This window comes from Bubalus bubalis, chromosome 14 (assembly GCF_019923935.1).
Source record: "Bubalus bubalis isolate 160015118507 breed Murrah chromosome 14, NDDB_SH_1, whole genome shotgun sequence".
Classification (NCBI taxonomy): Eukaryota; Metazoa; Chordata; class Mammalia; order Artiodactyla; family Bovidae; genus Bubalus; species Bubalus bubalis.
Genome location: NC_059170.1, coordinates 45,362,226 through 45,383,176, shown reverse-complemented (window position 1 = coordinate 45,383,176; position 20,951 = coordinate 45,362,226). Strand labels below are relative to the sequence as shown.

The 20,951-nt window shown below is 39.7% G+C and overlaps 2 protein-coding genes across 14 annotated transcripts in view; one reads left to right on the top strand and one right to left on the bottom strand.

Moving 5' to 3' along the window:
• Nucleotides 1-6,941, bottom strand: part of DZANK1 (double zinc ribbon and ankyrin repeat domains 1) — a 52,237-nt gene extending 45,296 nt beyond the window's left edge. For 4 of the 12 annotated variants that reach the window (XM_044927996.2, XM_044927999.2, XM_044928001.2 and 1 more), the window contains exons 1-4: nucleotides 6,771-6,869; nucleotides 5,261-5,426; nucleotides 4,493-4,609; nucleotides 1,202-1,355 (exon numbers count right to left, since the gene is read on the bottom strand). In XM_044927996.2, coding sequence (XP_044783931.1) covers nucleotides 1,202-1,355; nucleotides 4,493-4,609; nucleotides 5,261-5,339 — 350 coding nt within the window. In that variant the 5' untranslated portion in view covers nucleotides 5,340-5,426; nucleotides 6,771-6,869. Of the gene's footprint in view, nucleotides 1-1,201; nucleotides 1,356-4,492; nucleotides 4,610-5,256; nucleotides 5,427-6,624; nucleotides 6,646-6,770 lie in introns of those variants that run through there. The other 8 variants (XM_044927994.2, XM_044927997.2, XM_044928003.2 and 5 more) reach the window with 8 other exon arrangements.
• Nucleotides 6,942-6,990: 49 nt separating this feature from the next.
• Nucleotides 6,991-20,453, top strand: POLR3F (RNA polymerase III subunit F). 2 transcript variants are annotated; one of them, XM_006077242.3, is made up of 10 exons: nucleotides 6,991-7,394; nucleotides 8,695-8,812; nucleotides 14,454-14,521; nucleotides 14,874-14,894; nucleotides 15,019-15,086; nucleotides 16,404-16,516; nucleotides 16,900-17,043; nucleotides 17,273-17,380; nucleotides 18,269-18,460; nucleotides 19,599-20,453. In XM_006077242.3, the coding sequence occupies exons 1-10, from the start codon at nucleotides 7,333-7,335 to the stop codon at nucleotides 19,674-19,676; spliced, it is 972 nt and encodes a 323-aa protein (XP_006077304.1). In that variant the 5' UTR covers nucleotides 6,991-7,332; the 3' UTR covers nucleotides 19,677-20,453. The 2 variants fall into 2 exon arrangements, with proteins under 2 accessions (XP_006077304.1, XP_006077305.1); XM_006077243.3 differs by lacking the exon at nucleotides 14,874-14,894 and having other exon boundaries at nucleotides 6,995-7,394.
• The last annotated feature ends 498 nt before the right edge of the window (nucleotides 20,454-20,951 follow it).

Here is a 20,951-nt window from a genome sequence, read left to right as displayed (position 1 = left end):
GACTTCATTTTACTGTCACCTTGCAGCATGACGCACCAGAGTAATCAGCTTATTAGTTTTCAATAACTGAGATGACTTGTTTCAGTAGAAATGGGTTGGCAAGTGGGAAAAGCCACAGATCCCAATTTTTAATAAAGAATAATCATGTGTCAGGGTTTTTTTCTGTTTTCATTTTATTATTAAAAAAAATTTTTTTTAATGCCAAGCAATTATCATTGTAGAATTTGTAGCTTAAAAGGCCATGCAGTAGTTTAGCCAGCAGGGGGAGCCTGGAGTCTGATTTAAATTACCTGGGCCAGCCCCAGTATTAGTCTTCCAGAAATGTGGCCAAACCTGTTTTGTGGCACAAAATAATTCCTCTATCACAGACTAATCTGCAAAGCATTTGAGGATCTTTTTTCTCTACACCCCACGGTGAAGTTTACCAAATTAAATGGTATCTCTATACTTGAAACTGAAAAAAAAGTGTTGACTAGGAAAGAAAGGACAAAGAAAAGAATGAATTAGCTAACACTTAACAAATCAAGATGATGGTAGCTTTGAAGGGCAATAAAGTCAGTACAAAATCAGATGGAGAACCATGGTGGTCATAGGCCATGTCCTGGGGAATAAAAGAACCATCTATTAAAAGCAGCATTTTCCTCAAGACAAATCTGTTCGGAGGTCCCAAACCCTGAAAAGGCTCTTCCTTTGGAGAAGGAAATGGCAACCCACTCCAGTACTCTTGCCTGGAAAATCCCACAGATGGAGGAGCCTGGCAGGCTACAGTCCATGGGGTAGCAAACAAAGAGTCGGACATGACTGAGCGATTTCACTTTCTTTCACTTTCCCAAAATCCCAGTGTGGATTTCAGACTAAAAACAGTATTAATATACACTGCACTTCACTGAACTATACCCTTTTACCCATATGATCATCTCTAGGTCCATCCATGTGGCTGCAAATCCAGAATCTGTTTTAAACAAGTAATTGTTTATATGTTCTATCCATAAAACTTTTCCTCATGTTAATTATGTATGAAAATATGTGTATTTTACAGCATAACTCAATAAAAGACAAACACAAAGGTTACAGACATATGCTGAAATTAAGATAACTTTTTCTTTAGTGTCTTTATAATCCAGCACCGATTCTCATTGAAATGAGTAAAGTTAAAACATAATAAATATAAATCATCCCAGTCATTATGCTCTTGACTTACTTAGTGACTGCGATAGCTTTAACTTGTATTTTTCCATCAGGCAGGGTAATAGGCTTCGTATACTTAAAGGTAGTGTTTTCACCATAACCAATTTTCTTTTGGAATTCAGGTTTGCTGCCATCCAGAGTATAATATATGTTGACATCCGGGGTGTCTGAAAAACCCAAAACAGGATATCTAGAATTAACACTAAAGTAGCAAGTCCCTGAATAATGCCTAGGGATCAGTTATTTAATGAGATTTTTAAAAAATATATACTGTAGAAGTGAATAACAATAACTAACAATAGAGTTTTTTGTGCCAGGCACTGTGCTTTACGTGAATTAACTAATTTTATCAGTACAACCTTATGAGATAGGTCCTATTTTATACCCACATTATAGATGAGGGAACTGAGTTCCAGAGAGGTTAAGAAATCTGGTAAATGACAGCAGAATTTTGATCTGACTTCTGGGAAGTTGGATCTGTTGACCAGGCTCATTTCTTTTTAAAACAGGAGGGATTAAAAAAATTTTTTTTTATTTATTCATTTGACTGTGCTGGGTCTTAGTTGCTCACAGGCCATGCTCTTGAACCACTATGGCATTTTGCCTCTTTGACAGAGCACTGATACAAACCAAGCAGGGGTTTAAAGCCACAGTGTCTACTTAGAAAGCAGAAGCTAATTTTTCATTTTTGAGCATTGCTTAAAAAATGGTTTTGTTACATTTTATTTGGACTTGGTAAATGATTCGTGCACTTCTTGGGAAAATTAATACAGGTAATAAGGTAATAAAGGTAAAGGTAATAAATTCAGATGATCCAAGATTCAAAAGGTCAAACAAGGATATACAATGAAAACTTTCCCTCCAAGCTCCCTGCCCCCATCAGCTGCCCAAAGGCAACCAATAATATCAACTGTCCTTCCAATGTATGTATGTAGTTTACATCCATACAAGCATATACGTACATATTTTTAAATCTCCCCCTCTCTGTACATCCAAATGGCATATCATGCCGTTTCACACCCTTTTTCTCTTCATTTAACATTGTATCTGTATATTGTCCTATATTGCTCCATTCAAAAGCACCCCATTCTTCTTTATGGCTGCAGTGCATTCTATTCCAATGGATGAATCACTGGCCAACAGCCAATCCCTACAGATGAACATATAAACCATCTTCTTTTCCTTTTCTTTCTTTTTTACTTTTGCTATTGCAAACATTGTAATGAATAACCCTGCAAAGAGTTCTTTTTATAAGTATATCTGCAAAATATGTAGAACTAGTACTGTTCTTGAGTCAAAAGCGATGCGAGTTTGTAATTTTGGTTAATGTTGCCAAACTTCCTTCCATGGACATTGAAACAATTCACCCTGCTACCAGCAGGGAATGGAAGTGCATGTTAACCCACCATCTCAACCATATCATGTGTGATCATTTTTTCTTTTATTTTGCTGATATTTCATTTCTATTTCCCAGGTTAAAAAAAAGTATCTCATAGCTTTAACTCACATTTCTTGTATTTTGAGTAAGATTCACTCACTCATTCAACAAGTATTTACCAAATGCCTATTACATGCCAGACACTGTTTCAGACACTGGAAATACATGTGACCAAAGTCCTTCCTCTCATAATTTAAAAAAAAACACAAACAGGAAACGACTGCATAGAATTTGTTAAGTGGTGATTAAGTGCAAGGGAGTAAATAAAGCAGAGGACAAGCTCTGCTCAGCAATCAAGTGAAGGGTGACTAGGAGCATATTCTCATATGTTTAAAACACGTATTTCCTTTCCTATAAAATGTCTTTTCACATCCTTTGTCCATTTTTCCTATTGGGATATTATTACTTTTGGCACTGAATTGCAGAATCTTTCATTTATTAGACATTTCAGATATTAGAGAAATTGGATACCCTGTCATCATTTGTCAATCATTACCCAACTTCTCCTGAGGGTTACAAGCACATATATTAAGACTTGAATTTTGGTTTGAGGAATTTTAAAAATAATATTAACTTTTAACAAAAAGGAAGACAGAGTATAATATATATATTCTTATTTGGACCTCTCAGTCTAGGAAGCCTAGGTGTCACATCATCGGTACATATAGTTTGTATGCACATCAGTTGTTATTCAAATATGTAACTGGAGTCTCAGAGTCTATTTTTTAATTGAAGTCTAATTTTTCTATTTAAAAAAATTGAAATCTATTTTTCTATAATGTTGTACTACTTTCAAATGTACAGCAAAGTGATTCAGCTATACGTATGTATATAGTTTTTTCTTTTTCAGATTCTTTTCCATTATAGGCTATTACAGGATATTGAATATAGTTCCCTGTGTTATATAATAGGTTCTTGTTGTTTATCTATTTTATATATAGTACTGTGTACCTGTTAATTCCAAACTCTGAATTTATCTCCTCCTACCCTCTTTGGTAACCATAAGTTTGTTTTCTATGTCTGTGAGTCTATTTCTGTTTTGTAAGTAAGATCATTTGTACCATTTTTTTATAGAGTCAAAATATATGTGATATCATATAATATTTGTCTTTTTCTGACTAACTTCACTTAATATGGTCATCTCTTAGGTCCATCCATGTGGCTGCAAATCAAGAGTCTGTTTTAAACAAGTAATTGTTCATACGTTTTATCTATAAAACTTTTCCTTCTCTTTATGTTTATTACATATGTAAATGAGTGTGTGTGTGTGTTTCTGGCATGAAAAAGAAACACATTCACTGCTTTATTTCAGCAGAAATAGCTGTGATGTCTTTTGGCATCACCATGTGCCAGAACCTGTGTGCCTCACATCACACATCAGTTCATTAATCCTCATGATGACTCTAAACTATAGATAATATTATCAGTCTCTTACAGTCTAGAGACAGACTAAGAAAGGCTGAGGAATGTACTGAAGATCACTAGATGTTTTCAAAGCCAGGATTCTTCACTCTCCAACCTGTATGACTGGGAAGCCTGTGTTAGCACGTCAAACTGATATCCCAGAAAAACACGGAGAATCCTGGGAAAGTCTGGGGAAGCAATGGGACATCCTAACCTGGCTAAAGTAAGTCATGGCATTGCTGCAAATCTTTCCAACACAAATGGAAGGTTGGCAAGAGCCAGCTGTTGTAACCTATATAAATGCCACTCTAGAAACCAACATTGTTTCAAATTTTGAAAGTTTTACATTCATCCCAAGATCCTGATTATAGAAAGGATGCAAAGAGGGTAAATCAACAACCAGATGAATATAGAGAACATGGCAGGGTTATTTTAAACAATTTCAGTACACTTGATTCTTACCTGATTTCATTTCCAAAAGCGTATTGTTATCAATTTCATGGTTGGCTTTTCCGGGCTGAGGCACCCGCAGGGGTATGATTTGAGGGACACACACTGAACCAGCTGTCATTTTCCCTCCTTACATTAAAAAAAAAGTGGATGAAAATAAATTCCAATGGACACCTATATGTGAATAGACACTGAAGAGAAGTATCTCATTCAAATACAATAAGACTAGTAAAAACTAAAGAGAATGTTGTTCCTCTACCATCTACAAATATCATTTTTTTTTTCTTTTTTGGGAGACTCATTTCAGTTCGTCTTTTTTTAAATTGAAGTATAGTTGATTTACAACGTCATGTGTAATATAATTTAAAAATTTTTTTGATGTGGATCATTTTTAAAAGTCTTTATTGAATTTGTAACAACATTGCTTCTATTTTATGTTTTTTGGCTGTAAGGCATGTGGGATCTTAGCTCCCCAACCAGGGAATGAGCCGATACCCTCTGCACTGGAAGGCAAAGTCTTAACCAATGGACCACCAGGGAAGTCCCCAAATACCATTTTTAATGGAAATAATTATTGTCTCTGCTGTATTTTTGCTGTTGAGATCTTGTGTGGGCTTTTGATTACTTGAGTATTTACCTCACTTTGGGGGGGAAAAGCAGGAGTGTATGTGATGGGGGAATAAAATTTAAAGTGAGCACATTAAATGCACATGTCAGAGCAGAGATCATCACTGATGACCAGACCTAAGCAATCCCTGGATCATTACCAGTCTGACCTGCCTCTTTTTAGTACACCACCTCTCTTGACTTCAGGCAAGACAACACACAAGAGGAACAGAAGTAACTTTGTATGTAGCATGAAATGTTCATTTAGAGCCAGCTCCCTTGGGAAAGCTCCATGTTCAAAGTCCTGCAGTTGTCATCAGTTGGTTCGTGCCTGTGAAAGCTGCAAAAGAAACTTTAGAAAATGACAGAGGGTCACGCCTCAGCCAGAAGAAAGCTGGCACGGATATAAAAAGTGAGGAATGAACACAGAAGTCTCTCACTCCATCTCCTGTATTTATAAGTAATTAAGTATAAGTATGGAGGTCTTAGTGATCTTTTTCTTGGGGATGGGAGGGTTCATAATTATTAATACACCCAGGATTTGGGGAGGGGGGGACCCACACCTTAAAACAGTCTCCCATTCCATCTACTGTATTTATAAGTAATTAAGTACAAGTATGGAGGTCTTAGTGATTTTTTTCTTGGGTGTGGGAGTGTTCATAATTATTAATACATAAAGGATTTAGGGGGGAAATCCCACACCTTAAAAACCATTTACATCTCGGATGGTCTGTTCAAATTTCAATGATAATGGACGCATAGGTTTTACTCAGTTAAAATCTACATTTAAATTCAATTTTTATAGAGTACTTCTTGTACCCTCCCCTATTATTTACAATTTTCCAAATACTTACATAATCTTATTTATCAATTTGTGATTGGGCATTTATTATTTTCTTTTCAGTTTTGGGTTTTATTCTAAACAATGCTGCCTTGGAAATTCCCTAACTGTGCAGTGGTTAGGATTTGATGTTTTCACTGCAGGGGCTCTAGTTCAATCTCTGGTGGGGGTACCAAGTTACTGCAAGCCACGCATGACATGACGCCAAAAAATTTTTTTTAAATAAATAAATAAAACTGCCCCGAACGTCTCTGTGGTTTGAGGTTTGTCACAGACTATAACCCAAATGTGGGATGGCTAATTTAAGGGGTGAATTTAATGCCTGGTTGGATAGTTCCAGGTCGGAGGCTAAGAATTTAAATTGCAGATACATATACGGATAGCGCGACAGCCCCTGCAGAAGGGCTCTGGAGCGTGCTCATCCTCACGTTTTCATTTACGTGAGAGGCAGTTAAAATTAAAAAATGGTTAAAAATTAGTTCAAAATAAAAACGTCTGGGGGCGGGGGCGGGGGCGGGGGCGGGGGTGGGGTGGGGAATAATTCCTGCGGCGACTAGGCGATGTCCTTGAAAGGCTGACAGTGCGTAGGCCAGTGGGCCCCGAGCGAAGGGGATCCATCCGTAGATCGATCCGCTAGGCCCGACTGCGTCAACAGCATCCCCCACCCCGCCATCCCTCCATCCAGACTGCCCCTCACCGCCCGGTTCCGGAACCCCGTCTGGTCCCCGTCTCCGTCCTTCAGGTGCAGCCAAGGACACCGCCACAACTCGGCTGAACGAAGGATGCCCTTCTCTCCCTCCCCCTCCCCCAGCCACCAGGACCCGATCGGGACCCCTTGGGTACCTCCGCAGCCCCCACCGAGGCAGCCCACCGCTCACCGCCCTTGGTCCTCTCCTTCACTGCGGCGGTACGGGTTACCAAGACGCTGCGAGCCGCGCCCCGCCCACCGGGAGCTGGGCAGGTGATTGGCAGGAACCCGCTTCCTAGCAACTAGCTCCGCCCCTGCGGTTGGCCCGGAGACAGGCGGCAGCAGAGCTCTCCTTTCTTCAGGCCTAACCGTAGGCGTCCGAGGACTTGCCTTCACAGAGGTTGGAAAGCGCTACAAGGTGGCCTCCCAACTCAAAATGAGAACCAGGCTCGTTCGTGCGACAGTCTCTGATTTTCTGGAAATACCAGAACGAAATACCAGAATGAAAATACTAGAACTGCGCGCGCGAGCGTGAAGCGGCGCAGGCGCGACTTGGCCACCTCTAGGCGACCGGCAAAGAAGGACCGCCTGCGACCTGAGGAAGAAAGCCCCTAGCGCCGGCCGAGCGCTGTCTTTACCCTTGTCCGGCTTCCCTCGGCTCGCAGTCCGGCCGCCCGGAGGGGTCTCTTCCTCCAAGGTCCCGGCACCTGCGCCCTCATGGCCGAGGTGAAGGTGAAGGTGCAGCCGCCCGACGCGGATCCGGTGGAAATCGAAAACAGGTAAATCGGGGAGTGAGGCTCGTTTCCCGCCTCTGGAGGCCCCCTTTCTCCCGGACCTTTCTCCCGTCTCCGGAAGACGGCACTCTTAAGAAGTTCAGAGCGAGTCGGACAGTTGACGAGATTGTGTGGCCGGCCTTTCCCTGGGTCTGTCAGGGAAGCTGTCTACTCAGGCGCACCTTTCCTTAAAGTGATCCACGCCCAGAGTGAAGACTCGGCGTTTCCCCCCGGGAAAGTGTTAGTCGCTTGGTCGTGTCAGACTCCTTGCGACTCCATGGGGTACTGGTGTAAACACGTTCTGATCCAGGATCGCCCTTGTTACCAAGGAACTCCCGTGACGGAAGGTTTAACCAGACTTAGGGTGCAGTTTTCGATTATGAAGCAACAGACACCAAACGGTTTGAGCGCGATAATTAAGTGAAGGTTTTAGGGCACCCAACGCATCTTACGCTTACCCAAAGCATCTCCCAAAGCATCTCCAATACTTTGGCCACCTGATGCGAAGAACTGACTCTTTTGAAAAGACCCTGAAGCTGGGAAAGACTGAGGGCGAGAGGAGAAGGGGACGACGAGGATGAGATGGTTGGATGGCGTCACCGACTTAATGGACATGAGTTTGAGTAAACTCCGGGAGTTGGTGATGGACAGGGAGGTCTGGCGTGTTGCAGTCCACGGGGTCGCAGAGAGTCGGAGACGACTGAGCGGGTGAAAACTGAACTGAAGCATCTTACAATTTTATATTCTCTACCGTGCACTGAACAGAATTTATAAAGACCCCAGCTTTTTTAAACTGTTATTAATAACACACATGATGATCCTGTGACAAGGTGAAACTCGAGGTTTATTTTTGTTTGTTAGGGATAATTCCAAAGACAGGTCCCAGTTGTGGTGAATTGTCCTAAAGAAACTTTGACTTCCCTCCAGAAGTGTTTGATCTGCCTCCTGCTTACAGACTTATGGCTACCCAAGGCACTGTCTCTTCACTTTGTCATACTTGTTGCATCTGAGAAAATTGAAGCCTCAGCTTTAATGTGTTTTTCTGTGTTTTCATTTGACTTTTGTCCTAATTTAAAGTTCATATGAATAAGAAATGCTTCTCTTAAATACAATAAAAATGCAAACGTGTACTTCAAAAACATCTTCCTCATTTTTAACGTGCTTTCATTCAGAACCATTGTAGAAACCCAGATTATCTGTCAAATGTGAAAAAAGGCACACTTCTAAACTGTTCTGCCTATATTTTTTCCCTACTGACTCTTGAACTAGGTAAAAACATGAATATCATTAATTCTTTTGTTCCTAGGATTATAGAATTATGTCACCAGTTCCCTCATGGAATCACAGACCAAGTAATTCAGAATGAAATGCCGCATATAGAAGCCCAGCAGCGGGCAGTGGCCATCAATAGACTGTTGTCCATGGTAAGGTGAATCCATCTAGTTCATGTAATTATTTATATGTTGTGATTGTCATTACTTTCTGTTATGTAGAATGAAACCATTCTCAAAAGTGTGGTAGGTTGTGACTGATAAGACTTCAAACCAGGAAACAGCTCAGACTCCCTAAACCAAAGAAAGAAGTAATATGCATTTTTACAAGACAAATAATTGTATTTTAACTGTTATATTTAGTAATTTGTCACTAAGGTACATACTGGCATACATGTACATTTAGGCATAATCTGTTCCCACCTTCTGTTTACTTCTTGCTGCTGCTGCTGTTAAGTCGCTTCAGTCGTGTCCGACTCTGTGTGACCCCAGAGACAGCAGCCCACCAGGCTCCCCCGTCCCTGGAATTCTCCAGGCAAGAACACTGGGGTGGGTTGCCATTTCCCTCTCAAATGCATGAAAGTGAAAAGTGAAAGTGAAGTCGCTCAGTCATGTCCAACTCTTAGCAACCCCACAGACTGCAGCCTACCAGGCTCTTCCGTCCATGGGATTTTCCAGGCAAGAGTACTGAAGTGGGGTGCCATTGCCTTCTCCGTCTTGCTGCTAGTAAAGACAAATATATAGTAAAGGCTTTGGCTTAAATACATAAACTAATATGAAGATTAAAAGACAAAAATGGAAAAATCAACTATAACTACAATAAACAGCTAAGGGATAAACATGATGATCGGGAAGAAATAGACAATTTCTGCAGACCAGATTGTAATTGTCTGATTACTAATTCAATTTTAGTAGTAAAATTGAATTATTAATCAAAGCCTCCCAGCAAAGAAAAGTCCAAGACTGGATAGCTTCACAGGGTAGTTCTACCAAACATATAAAGAAGAGCAAATACCTATACTTATCAAACCATTCCAAAAATTTGAAAAGGAGGAAACACTCCCAAATTCATTCTACAAGGCCATCATTACTCTGATACCAAAATCAGACAAAGATAATAGTAAAAAAAAAAAAAAAAAATCAGAAGCCAGTGTCTCTGATGAATATACATGTAGAAATCCTCAACAAAATATTAGTGAACCACATTCAATGATATACAAAAAGAATCATACACCATGATCAAATGGAAATTATTATAAGAATGCAAAAATGGTTCAGTATGCACAAATCAGTTAGTATAATACACCACATGAAAAGGAAGCTTAAAAGTCACATGATCATCTCAACAGATGCAGAAAAGACATTTGACAAAATTCAACATCCATTCATGATAAAAACTTATCAGAGTTGGTATAGAGAGAACATACTTCAACATAATAAAGACTGTTTCTGGCAAATCCACAGAGAAGATCATCTTCAGTGGTGAAAAGATGAAAACCTTTCCTCTAAAATCTGGAAGACAGGAATTCCCTGGTAGTTCAGTAGTCAGGACTTGGCACTTTCACTGCCAGGAGCCAGGTTCAGTCCCTGGTTGGAGAACTAAGAGCCCACAAGCTGTGAGGCACGGCCAAAGAGAAAGAAAAAATCAGGAGGACGACAAGGAGGCCCACTCTCCCCACTTCTATTTAGCATTGTATTGGAAGTCCTAGCCACTGCAGTCAGATATGAAAAAGAAAGCATACAAATGGGAAGAAGTGAAACTGTCCTTACTTGCAGATGGCTTGATACTATATAAAGAAAATGCTAAAGTTTCAGTCAAAAAAGCTATTAGAACTAATAAGTGAATGCAGTAAACTTGCAGGATCAAGATTAATATACAGAAATCTGTTGCTTTCTTACACACTGATAATGAACTATCAAAAAGAAGAAGCTAGAAAACAGTCTCTTTTAGAAGTAACATAAAAGGAGTAAAACAGCTAGAGACAAACTGGTGAAAGACCTAACTTTGAAAATTCTAAAACACTGATGAAGGAAATTGAAAATACTACAAAGTAATAGAAAGATATCCAATGGTCATGGACTGGAGGATTTACTATTGTTAAAATGTCCATATGACCCAAAGCAATCTACAGATCTAATGCAATCCCTATAAAAATGCCCAGGACACTTTTTACTGAACTAGAACAAATAATACAAAAATGCATGTGAAACAGAAAAGAGTCCAGATAGCCACAACAATCTTGAGAAAAAGAACAAAGCTGGAGGTATCATGCTCCCTGACTTCAGACCGTACTACAGTATGATTCTGGCATAAAAAGAGACATATAGATCAGTGGAACAGAATAGAAAGCCCAGATATAAACCCATCCACTTAATGGTCAATTAAGACAAAGGAGGAAACAATGCATAATGGGGAAAAGAGTCTCTTCAACAAGTAGTGCTGGGCAAAATGGATAACCACATGTAAAACAATGATATTAGGACATTTTCTCACACCATATATAAAAACAAACTCCAAGATGGATTAAAGGCCTAACAGTGAGATCAGAAACCGTAAAACCAGAAGAAAACATAGGCAGAACATGCTCTGACAGAAACTGTAGCAGTATTTTTAGAGAAAAGCAAATCAAAACAATAAGGTATCATCTGACACCTGTCAGAGTGGCTATCATGAAAAAGACCACAGACAACAAATGTTGGTGGCAATGTGGAGTAAAGGGAATCCTTGTACTCTGTAGGTGGTGGGATGTAAATTGTTACCACCACTAAGGAAAGCAGTATGGAGGTTCCTCAAAAATACTAAAAATAGAACTATCATACAATCCAGCAATTCTACTCCTGGGTATATATATCAATGAAAACAAAAAGACTAATTCAGAAAGGTATATGCACCCAAATGTTCCTTGGTGGCACAGTGGGTAAAGCGTCTATCTGCCAAGTGGGAGACCCGGGTTGGATCCCTGGGTCGGGAAGTTCCCCTGGAGAAGGAAATGACGACCCACTCCAGTACTCTTGCCTGGAAAATTTCATGGACGGAGAAGCCTGGTAGGCTACAGTCCATGGGATTGCACAGAGTTGCACACGACTGAGCAACTTCACTTCTCAAATGTTCATAGAAACATTATTTACAATAACCAAATGTGAAAGCAACCTAACTGTCCCATCAACAGATGAGTGGGAAAAAACAAACAAACAAACAAACAAAAAAAACAGATGAGTGGATAATGAAGATTTAGCATATATATATAGATAGAGATATACACACATACATATACATACAATGAAATACTACTCAACTGTAAAAAAAAGAATGAAATTTGCCATTTGCAATAGCATTGATGGACCTGGAGGAGGGTATTAGTGAAATAAGTCAGAAAGACAAATACTATATGTTATCATTTATGTGTGGAATCTGTTGGGGATTTTTTTCCCCGGGACTTGGAAGCGACGAACTTGAAAGAATGACACTCGGACAGTCTCTTGTAAGGACTGACAAGTTTATTTTTGTAGTCAAGTTTTTTTATAGAAGCAGGAACAAAGAGCTTAAAGTATACGGCCAGCAGAGCGCATACGGGGTTAACACATAATCAGTAAAAACATTTTAAGGACAGCGTGTTCTAAGTGACTCATGTGCTTATCCCATAACCCGTTTTTTCAAGTAACATATTTATTTATTATTAAATCTTGGCGCCAAGCATAACCAAAGGCAGGAGATGTTTTTTTTGTCCGCAGTACACAAAGCCAGGTACTTTTGGCCCTTCACCATTTTCCCAAGGACTTTTTCTTAATATGGCTATTTTGTACTACGCTTCCCAACAGAATCTAAAAAATAAACGAATATGTTAATAACAAAACAGCCTCACAGATACAGAGAACAAATTAGTGGTTACCAGTTGGGAGAGGGAAGTGGGGAGGGGCATAAGAGGTGAAACAGGATGTGTCGTACAACACAGGGAATATAGCCAACATGTTATAGTAACTTTAAGTGGAGTACAGTCTATAAAAACTTGAGATCACTATGTTGTACACCCGAAACTAATATAACATTACTTCAATTAAAAAAAAAAAAAGCAGCGCACCAGATTGCTGAACCCTGTTCTAACCAAAAGAGAAGGAGTGTTGTGATTTCTAGTTGCTTCACCATGGTGAAGGTCTTCAGCTTCTGGAAGTATAGAGCAAGGGATGCTGGGAAGTGTGGTGATAAATGTTTTTGTCCTCAGACTCCATTTTCAGCCTTTTTCTTTCTGTCTGAAAATTATCCTCAGCAGTCACCTGTTGCCAGTCCTGCAGTGGGCAGTGGTGAAGCTACTCAAGAATTTTAAGCAAGGGAGTAATTGTTAATAAATCACTAGTGTTGCCGATTTTAGCTCTTAAAGTGAAAATGAAAGTGAAGTCACTCAGTTGTGTCCGACTCTTTGCAACCCGGTGGACTATAGCCCACCAGGCTCCTCCGTCCGTGGGATTCTCCAGGCAAGAATACTGGCATGGGTTGCCTTAAACTATCTTCAAATTCGTTCCCCTGTTTTCACTCCTCCCACCCCTATATGTGTTCAGGCTCTTGGCTTCTACTTGAACTGTTAGGTGCATCTTAACGGCCTTCCTTGCTGCGTGTGCCTCAGAGCAACCTGCTCTGTCTTAAAGGCAGTTCTGACCAAGTTACTCTCCCACCAGAAACCCTTCTCTCAGCTCTGGAGATTCAAATCCAGACTCCAGGGTTTACCACTCTGAGCCCCTGCCTTCCCCACCGACCTCATCTCTCTGCACCCCCAGCCTCACAAGTTAGTTTTCATAGGGAACAGCTTGTTCTCTGTTCCCTGGCACGTCACGCTGTTCTGTGTCTCAGGCCTTTGCTCATGCTGTCTTCCCTGCTTTAGAAGGCCCTTCCTCCTTTCCTCACACACTGACTCCTCATCCTAAGACTCAACTCCAGGCAGCACCCCTGAACCAACAGGCTGGGCCAAAGCGGCTTTCCTGGGAGCCCATCCCCCCCTTCACTTGGCTCTGTCCTCATGCCACCCCAATGGTATTGAAATCAGCTGTGGAGTTCTCTCTTGGAATTCATGTCTGTCCTCCCCACCCCAAACATGTTCCCAGGACAGGTGTTCATTAAACGTTCATAAACTAAATTAAACAACTAAATGAAACTTCCAAATTGGGCTTTGTGGTTCAATTTTTTCCACTTAGGAGTCTGGGGGAGGGAGGGAAAGGACTGCTGTTCACCCATATACCAACCTGATTCCAAGTTACGGGTCTGCCCAGCCTTGACTCATGGGAACCTCTCTCAGTGATGCTTCCCTGAACTGCCAGGAGCCCAGTGGTACAGCCATTGGCGTTCTCACAAGTTCAGACTCAAGGAAATGCAAAACCATGGAATCATTATGTCAAAATATTTTTGCATGAATAGCCTTTATCTGAACTTTTTAAAGATGTTGTATTTTATTATATTTATTCAGTTTACTTGAATATGAATTTTTATTATTCTAAAGCTGCTTGTTTAAAGTTCTTATGCATTGATCTGATAACTAGGCTAGGATCTAACATGTAGGAAATTGTTATGTATTAATATTTGAGGAAATGGTGATATAAAGAGCTAAGTTTAAAAAATATACATATCACATGTGATATGTAGGGAAAATCTTAAGTACTTGAGGGAGGAACTGACAATTATACAAGGTAGGATATTTTAGTCTGTGTAAAATATTGAAGAGTGCATTAATGGTTGCCATTGGATTTGATATGTCTCCAAAATAGTTCACTGCTATTTTCTTTCTTTAAAAAAAAAACAAAACTTTAGGGTCAATTGGATCTCTTAAGGAGCAATACAGGACTTCTGTATAGAATAAAGGATTCTCAGAATGCTGGGTAAGCACCTGATTTTTTATTTTTAATATTGTAAAAGTAATATATGTTTGGGTGGGAAAGGCCAATACAGAATTGCATCATGTAAACCTGGTCCTGCAAATCATCTCACCTCCCACAGGAGTTCCATTTCCCAGAGATAGTGACTCTAAATAATTTGGTATATATCCTTCCTTATAGGTATATATAAATATATATAGATGATTATATATTTATATACCATATATTTATATATAATCTCTTTTCTTTTTTTTTTTTTTTTTTAACAAATTTGGATCATGCTATCCATACTGTTTTGCAACTTGTTTTTTTCACTTACTGTATCTTGGACATCTTTTCATTCTGGTACATACAGCCCTGTCTCATTCTTTTTAAGGTAAGCCCTTTTGGTAAATAAGTCAATGTGATGACTTGTCTACTCATTCCTTTAAGTGATTATATGGATGATTAGATTAGCCTGTACCTCTTTGCCTTTTTAATTCTGCTTTATTCCCCTGCAGTAAAATGAAAGGATCAGATAACCAAGAAAAACTAGTGTATCAGATCATAGAGGATGCAGGAAATAAAGGTAAGTTTTAGAGGAACAAGCAGAAAAAACTTGTCTCTCGGACCAGATATTAGGGACAGAGATCCTGGCTTCCCACGGTGTAGAGTAGTCAGTTCAGTCTGCTGAACTTTGTGTTCAAAGGAGAAGAAAATATAACACACATACTCACACACGCATATATATACATATTTATAATGTACATATGTTTGAAGGACACCCAAGAGTGATGCTGTTGTTGCCTCAAAGGAGGCAGGAACTAGATGGCCATGGGCAGAGATGGAAAGAAACTTCTGAATTCTGAACCATGTACATGTATTATCCGAAGCAAATAAATGAAAACTGAAGGGTTTTTTTATCCTCACTTTCTAAATTTTGAAAGCCTTCGTTTCTTCCTCTTATCTGTAAATTGTGGATCATCACATCTCTTTGGTTTTCGTAGGAAACCATGGGACACCTAGTGCCCCATGGCATTGTCTGCTGTAGCTCCCTCCACAGCTGTTTAGTTCCTCTCCTGTCGCCCTCAAAGTACGGGATCTAAATTGCTGTTATTACAATTTGAGACCTGTTTGAGTCATTGATATTAGCTTCAGCAATTATGATGTAACCTAAAATTGTACAATTTTTATATGTGTTAGGAAGTTAAATTACATTTTAAAAATAAATATGAAGACAGCATTCTCTATTTAAAACAAAATCTTTCTATCTTATTATGCCTTTTTGTTGGGAAGAAAATACAGCAAAATATTTTTACATAAATTCCCTTTATACGTATAATACTTATTACGTTCTTTGAAAGAAAAATCGTAGCTTTCTGCACAGGTTCTTAGTGACTGTAAGAACTATAATCTTTCTGTTTTCCAAGTATAGTGGACATAAATATACATAGATGCTCTCATAAAGGTTTTTTTTTTTAATTGCTCTCCATTGAGGATGGCAACTGACCATGATCCAAACTTAAGTTTGTTTTTCACAGTATATGATCTAAAGTGAAATTTATAGAAAAGAGAGGCTGGAATGTAGGAGGGCACGGAAAGGCCAATGTATGTTAATTCAATGACATCAAGATTTTCCTTCCTTTAGAAAAATGTCCCTTATCATATGATTTTTAAAAGATGCCATGCTAGCATTCCAAGAAATTTCCAGTTAGAAAATGGAGCATACAACTTTTTTGCATATTTTTGTTACTTTATCTGAGATTCTTACCTGTGCATCATTTTTCCTATAGCAATGCTCCAGGATTATATACATATTTTGCTAGATTTACAATGAGATATAAGCAATGGGAAAAGAAACACAAATCCTATAGTATTAAACTTACTTTACTTTACTTTCTTACAGGAATATGGAGCAGAGATATCCGATACAAAAGCAACTTGCCATTAACAGAAATTAACAAAATTCTAAAGAATTTGGAAAGTAAAAAGCTTATCAAAGCCGTTAAGTCTGTGGCAGTGAGTAACAGTCTCTTTTCTTCTCTTGAATGCTCGCTGTACGTATATTGCTCCAAGGATATTTCAGGTGTTTATCGTTCTTTCGGCTATGTCATGATTTAAAACAACTGATCAAAAAACATTTTCAAAATTGTAGCTCATATTGGACCATTTGGAGATACTGCTTTAGTCCATTAGCTGTAACAGATGTACTCTGATAATGTCGGGTGTTAATAGGGGAAGCCAAGCACAAGGCGACTTGGTATGCTGTCCTGTAGTCACAGTAATTCTGTAAATCCCACACTGGTGTGAAATATAAAGCTTTGGGGTTTTTAAGTCTTAGTTTTGGAAAACTGCTTTGTTACCTTTTAACCATCTGCTGTGTGTGTGGTTTTTTCCCCTAGGCCTCAAAAAAGAAGGTGTATATGCTCTATAACCTGCAGCCAGACCGCTCTGTGACAGGTGGGGCCTGGTACAGTGACCAGGATTTTGAATCTGAATTTGTGGAGGTGCTTAACCAACAGTGTTTTAAATTCCTACAAACCAAGGTGAGCCATAACTGAGGAAACATCCCTCCAAGTGGTTTTTCTTTTTTTTTTTTTAAGTTTTTTCATAAGGAATGTTTAATCATACATATTGTATCTTATAGGAATTGAAAATACTGTAATTGGTCCTTTTTCCTAAACAAAATAGGTCCTGTTGTTGATTATCCTCTATAGAAATTGTGTTCAGAAGGTACTGGTATTCTTTATGAAATTTATATTTCTACCCTGATAGGCAGAAACCGCACGAGAAAGCAAACAGAATCCAATGATACAAAGAAATAGTTCATTTGCTTCATCACATGAAGTGTGGAAGTATATCTGCGAATTGGGAATCAGTAAGGTCAGAACTCAGTCTCTAATTTTCATCTTATTTTTTAAAAACTTTTGCTTCATTGTAGGGATATGGTTTACACTGTATTCTAAACACATCTGGCCCAGACCCTCTTCTCAGGTGATACCTGTGTACATTCTACAGAACCCGCAAAATGTAGAACCCACTGTCCTAAGCCAGGCAGGCAAAGGCAGTCCTGGCCGTCAGGCACTTTCTGAACTGTATGTCCTTGAGCTTGGGCTCCAGAGCAGCAGGGTGGAAGCCTGGCCATGCATTTCACTATCAGATGCAAAAGTCTGTTCTGACAAGTTCTTGACTCCCCTGGGGACATTTCAACATATGTGCCAAACATCCGTCATTAGTATCGGTTGCCATTTATTGGTAGCTTCCTACTTAGGAGATGTAAGTGGCACTGTCAGCACATTCTTTCGAAGATCTGTACATATGGACACTGTGCTTACTTGCCCCTCACCATCAGAGAAGATGCTGAAGTGGCTGCTTGGACAAGTCATTTTCATTTCTGCTCTCCAGTTCTCTTTTATTTAAAAAAAAACAACACAGGAATTTGGACTATTTGCTGTCTAAAGTACCTTTCTGCTTAAGCATTTTTATAAATCTCCATCAGATTCTTGCTAAAGAAATGTGACAAGTCTAGATCCTCCTTAGGAGGGCGAAGACATCAGCAGATGTCAAGCTCAGCAGTGAGCTCAGTGCTGTATCCCTGGAATCTGAGTGGTCTACTCTCACTCTGGCCATTGTTCAACTTCTTCGTGCTTTCAGTTACTGTAGCATAATCCTTCCCCACTTCATCAAGAATTGTGACCTTTTACTGTTATCAGCACCCTCCAGAAGGATGACTTCTTGTTTTGAGTCCTTTCTAACATACTGCTTTTGTAGGTGGAGCTGTCCATGGAGGACATAGAGACCATCTTGAATACACTCATTTATGATGGGAAAGTAGAGATGACGATCATTGCTGCCAAAGAGGGCACCGTTGGCAGTGTGGACGGACACATGAAACTCTACCGGGCGGTCAGTCCCATCATCCCGCCCACAGGCTTGGTCCGGGCGCCCTGCGGACTCTGCCCAGTGAGTTAAAATGGCTTCTCTTTCTACTTTACTGCCTGCAACTGCAGATGCCACCTAACTTAACGTACCAGCAGGAGCTGCTGAAAGCACCATGTAACCTTGATGACAGACCTTTAGTGAGCATGTCATCACCTTACATTCTTCCCTATAATAACCACCTTAAGGAAATTGGTTTTCTGCTCTTGATCCCAAAATGCACAATTCTTTTCTTAACCTTTTATTTTTTATTGGGGTATAGCCGATTAACCATGTGATAGTTTTAGATGCACAGCAGAGCGATTCAGCTATACTTATACATGTATCTATTCTCCCCCAAACTCCCCTTCCATCCAGGCTGCCACATACATTGAGCATACATTGAGAGTTCCCTGCAAAATGCAGTTTTTGCTGAGGGCTAACCATTTCACCTAAGTAGGGAAGGTAATGGGGTTTGGTGAGAACCTGCTGTGGGCCAGACATGTTTTTGAAAATGTCTGTGGTCTCATAATCCTCCTGCACCCTTGGAGCTAGTGGTATTAGTTAGTGTGAGGGGACTTAGGGCAAGGAAGATTGAGAGCATTCAGCTGAGACTTGACAACCAGGCCTTACACCCGGAGGTGACGTGTTTTCCCTTGTAGCACGCTCACGCTCGTCATTTGTTCGTTCCCACCCATGCTGCAGGCTCTGTCCCTGCTCTTGTGGTGTGTATATTCTCGGACTGCCTGTCTGCTTTCTCTTGTCTACAGCTCGTGCCCTGGTTTCAACTCCCAGAAAAAAGGCTACTCTGTTGGGAATTCTATTTAGCACTTCCACAAAAAGGAAGGTGACTAAATATGAAACACTTGATGAGTTAAGATTAAGTCATTTGTGTGTACAGATCTCCAATCCTGGACCGTTGCCTGCCTTCTGCCCAGTGGACAGGTAGACTAGTCAGCTTAGTGCTGTGGCAAACAGTATCCGTCTCACTCCATGATCAGAGCAGGTCCTCTTCCAGGACCTAACCTTTCACTTTGAAAGTTTTGTTTTTAATATTGCTTTAAATAAATGCTTGAAATATTGGATATTTTGTTAGAATTTTTAGTTTTAGTTGATATTTAAGACATTACCTATACTAATTTTAAAACTTGAGTTTGAATGTAACCTTTTTTCTTTTCTAAAGGTTTTTGATGACTGCCACGAAGGTGGTGAGATTTCACCATCTAACTGTATTTACATGACAGAGTGGCTCGAATTTTAATAGAGAACTATGAACTTTGCTGACGTTTTGCAAATGAAGTTACTTCAGGAGCAAATAATTTAATTCATGATGGAACATCACACTCCCTTGAAAGCATTCAAGGTACAGACTTGCTGCTACAGAAAAATATTTTTTTTAATCTATGAAGACTAAATTTATATTGCTAGTGTAGCCAGCAGGGTATGAAACAGATAATAAGGTTAGTGGAGAAATCCATTCTTCAGTAAGTAAAATACTTAGAACCTCTGGAAGACCACCTGTTGGAACTTTCGAGATTTCTGATGATTCACAAGAAAAGAAGCCAGCGAGTCAGTATTCGCCAAGGACTGTGATAATGGCCAGAACTTTAAAATGCCTGTTTTAAAGGTGTTTATCAAGGTCTTCATTGGGAATTTTTTACATATGGCTCAGTGTCACCATTTCTGTTTTCTCCACGGTTTCATTGAGAAGAAACGAAAAGGGGGGAAGGAGGAATAGCAGAGGAGGACGCAGACTTGGAGCAAGAGGTGGGAGACAGCAGAGCATCCCTTTCCACACACTACTGATGCCTTTTTATGTCAGAAATATTCTTTCTGAGGATTACATTGGTGTACTTACCTCAAACCCAAACGGTGACTGTTGTCAAGGACATGTTTTCAGTGCATAAATGTTCATTGTTCTCATCCTAAAGGGAATATCTTCCCTGGCTCTTCGTTGTTAGTCTGTGGCTCAATTGTATTATTTGCTAGAATTTTCCCCTAGATTCTTATTTAACTAAAATTAAAACTAAAAATAATCCATTGCCTTCCATTCCTTTTGGGGGGGAAGGGAGTATCATTCTTCTTTCCTTATCCTGTCTTCAATTTGTTTCCATATTGTCTTAAATATCATGGTATAACAGGTCTAAACTAAGCAAGAAGTTGTTATAACTGTCCTCAGCTTCAATAGCACTTTCAGTCCCAATCCTCAGGTGAGCAGAAAACAATAGGTCACTTGATGTTTTGTTGCACAGAATTCAGCTATAGGGCTTTTTAGGATCTCAGCTGTCGTACTTTCACTTTGTAGCGCCACTTAAAGGTTTCTGTGTCCAGGTCAAAAGCCAGGGGCCAAGGGAAAGGAAAGTTACTACTGGGGCCTGGGTTCAAACCTCAGTTTGGAGAACCATCACAAGGGTTATTTTGAGATAAATAGTAAAATAGAACTCAGCTCAGGAACCAGTTTGTAAGAACCATATAAATTCTGTGGTGAGCTCTATAGAATTAGCATTTCATGACACAGGTGTTTGAAACAGAGATC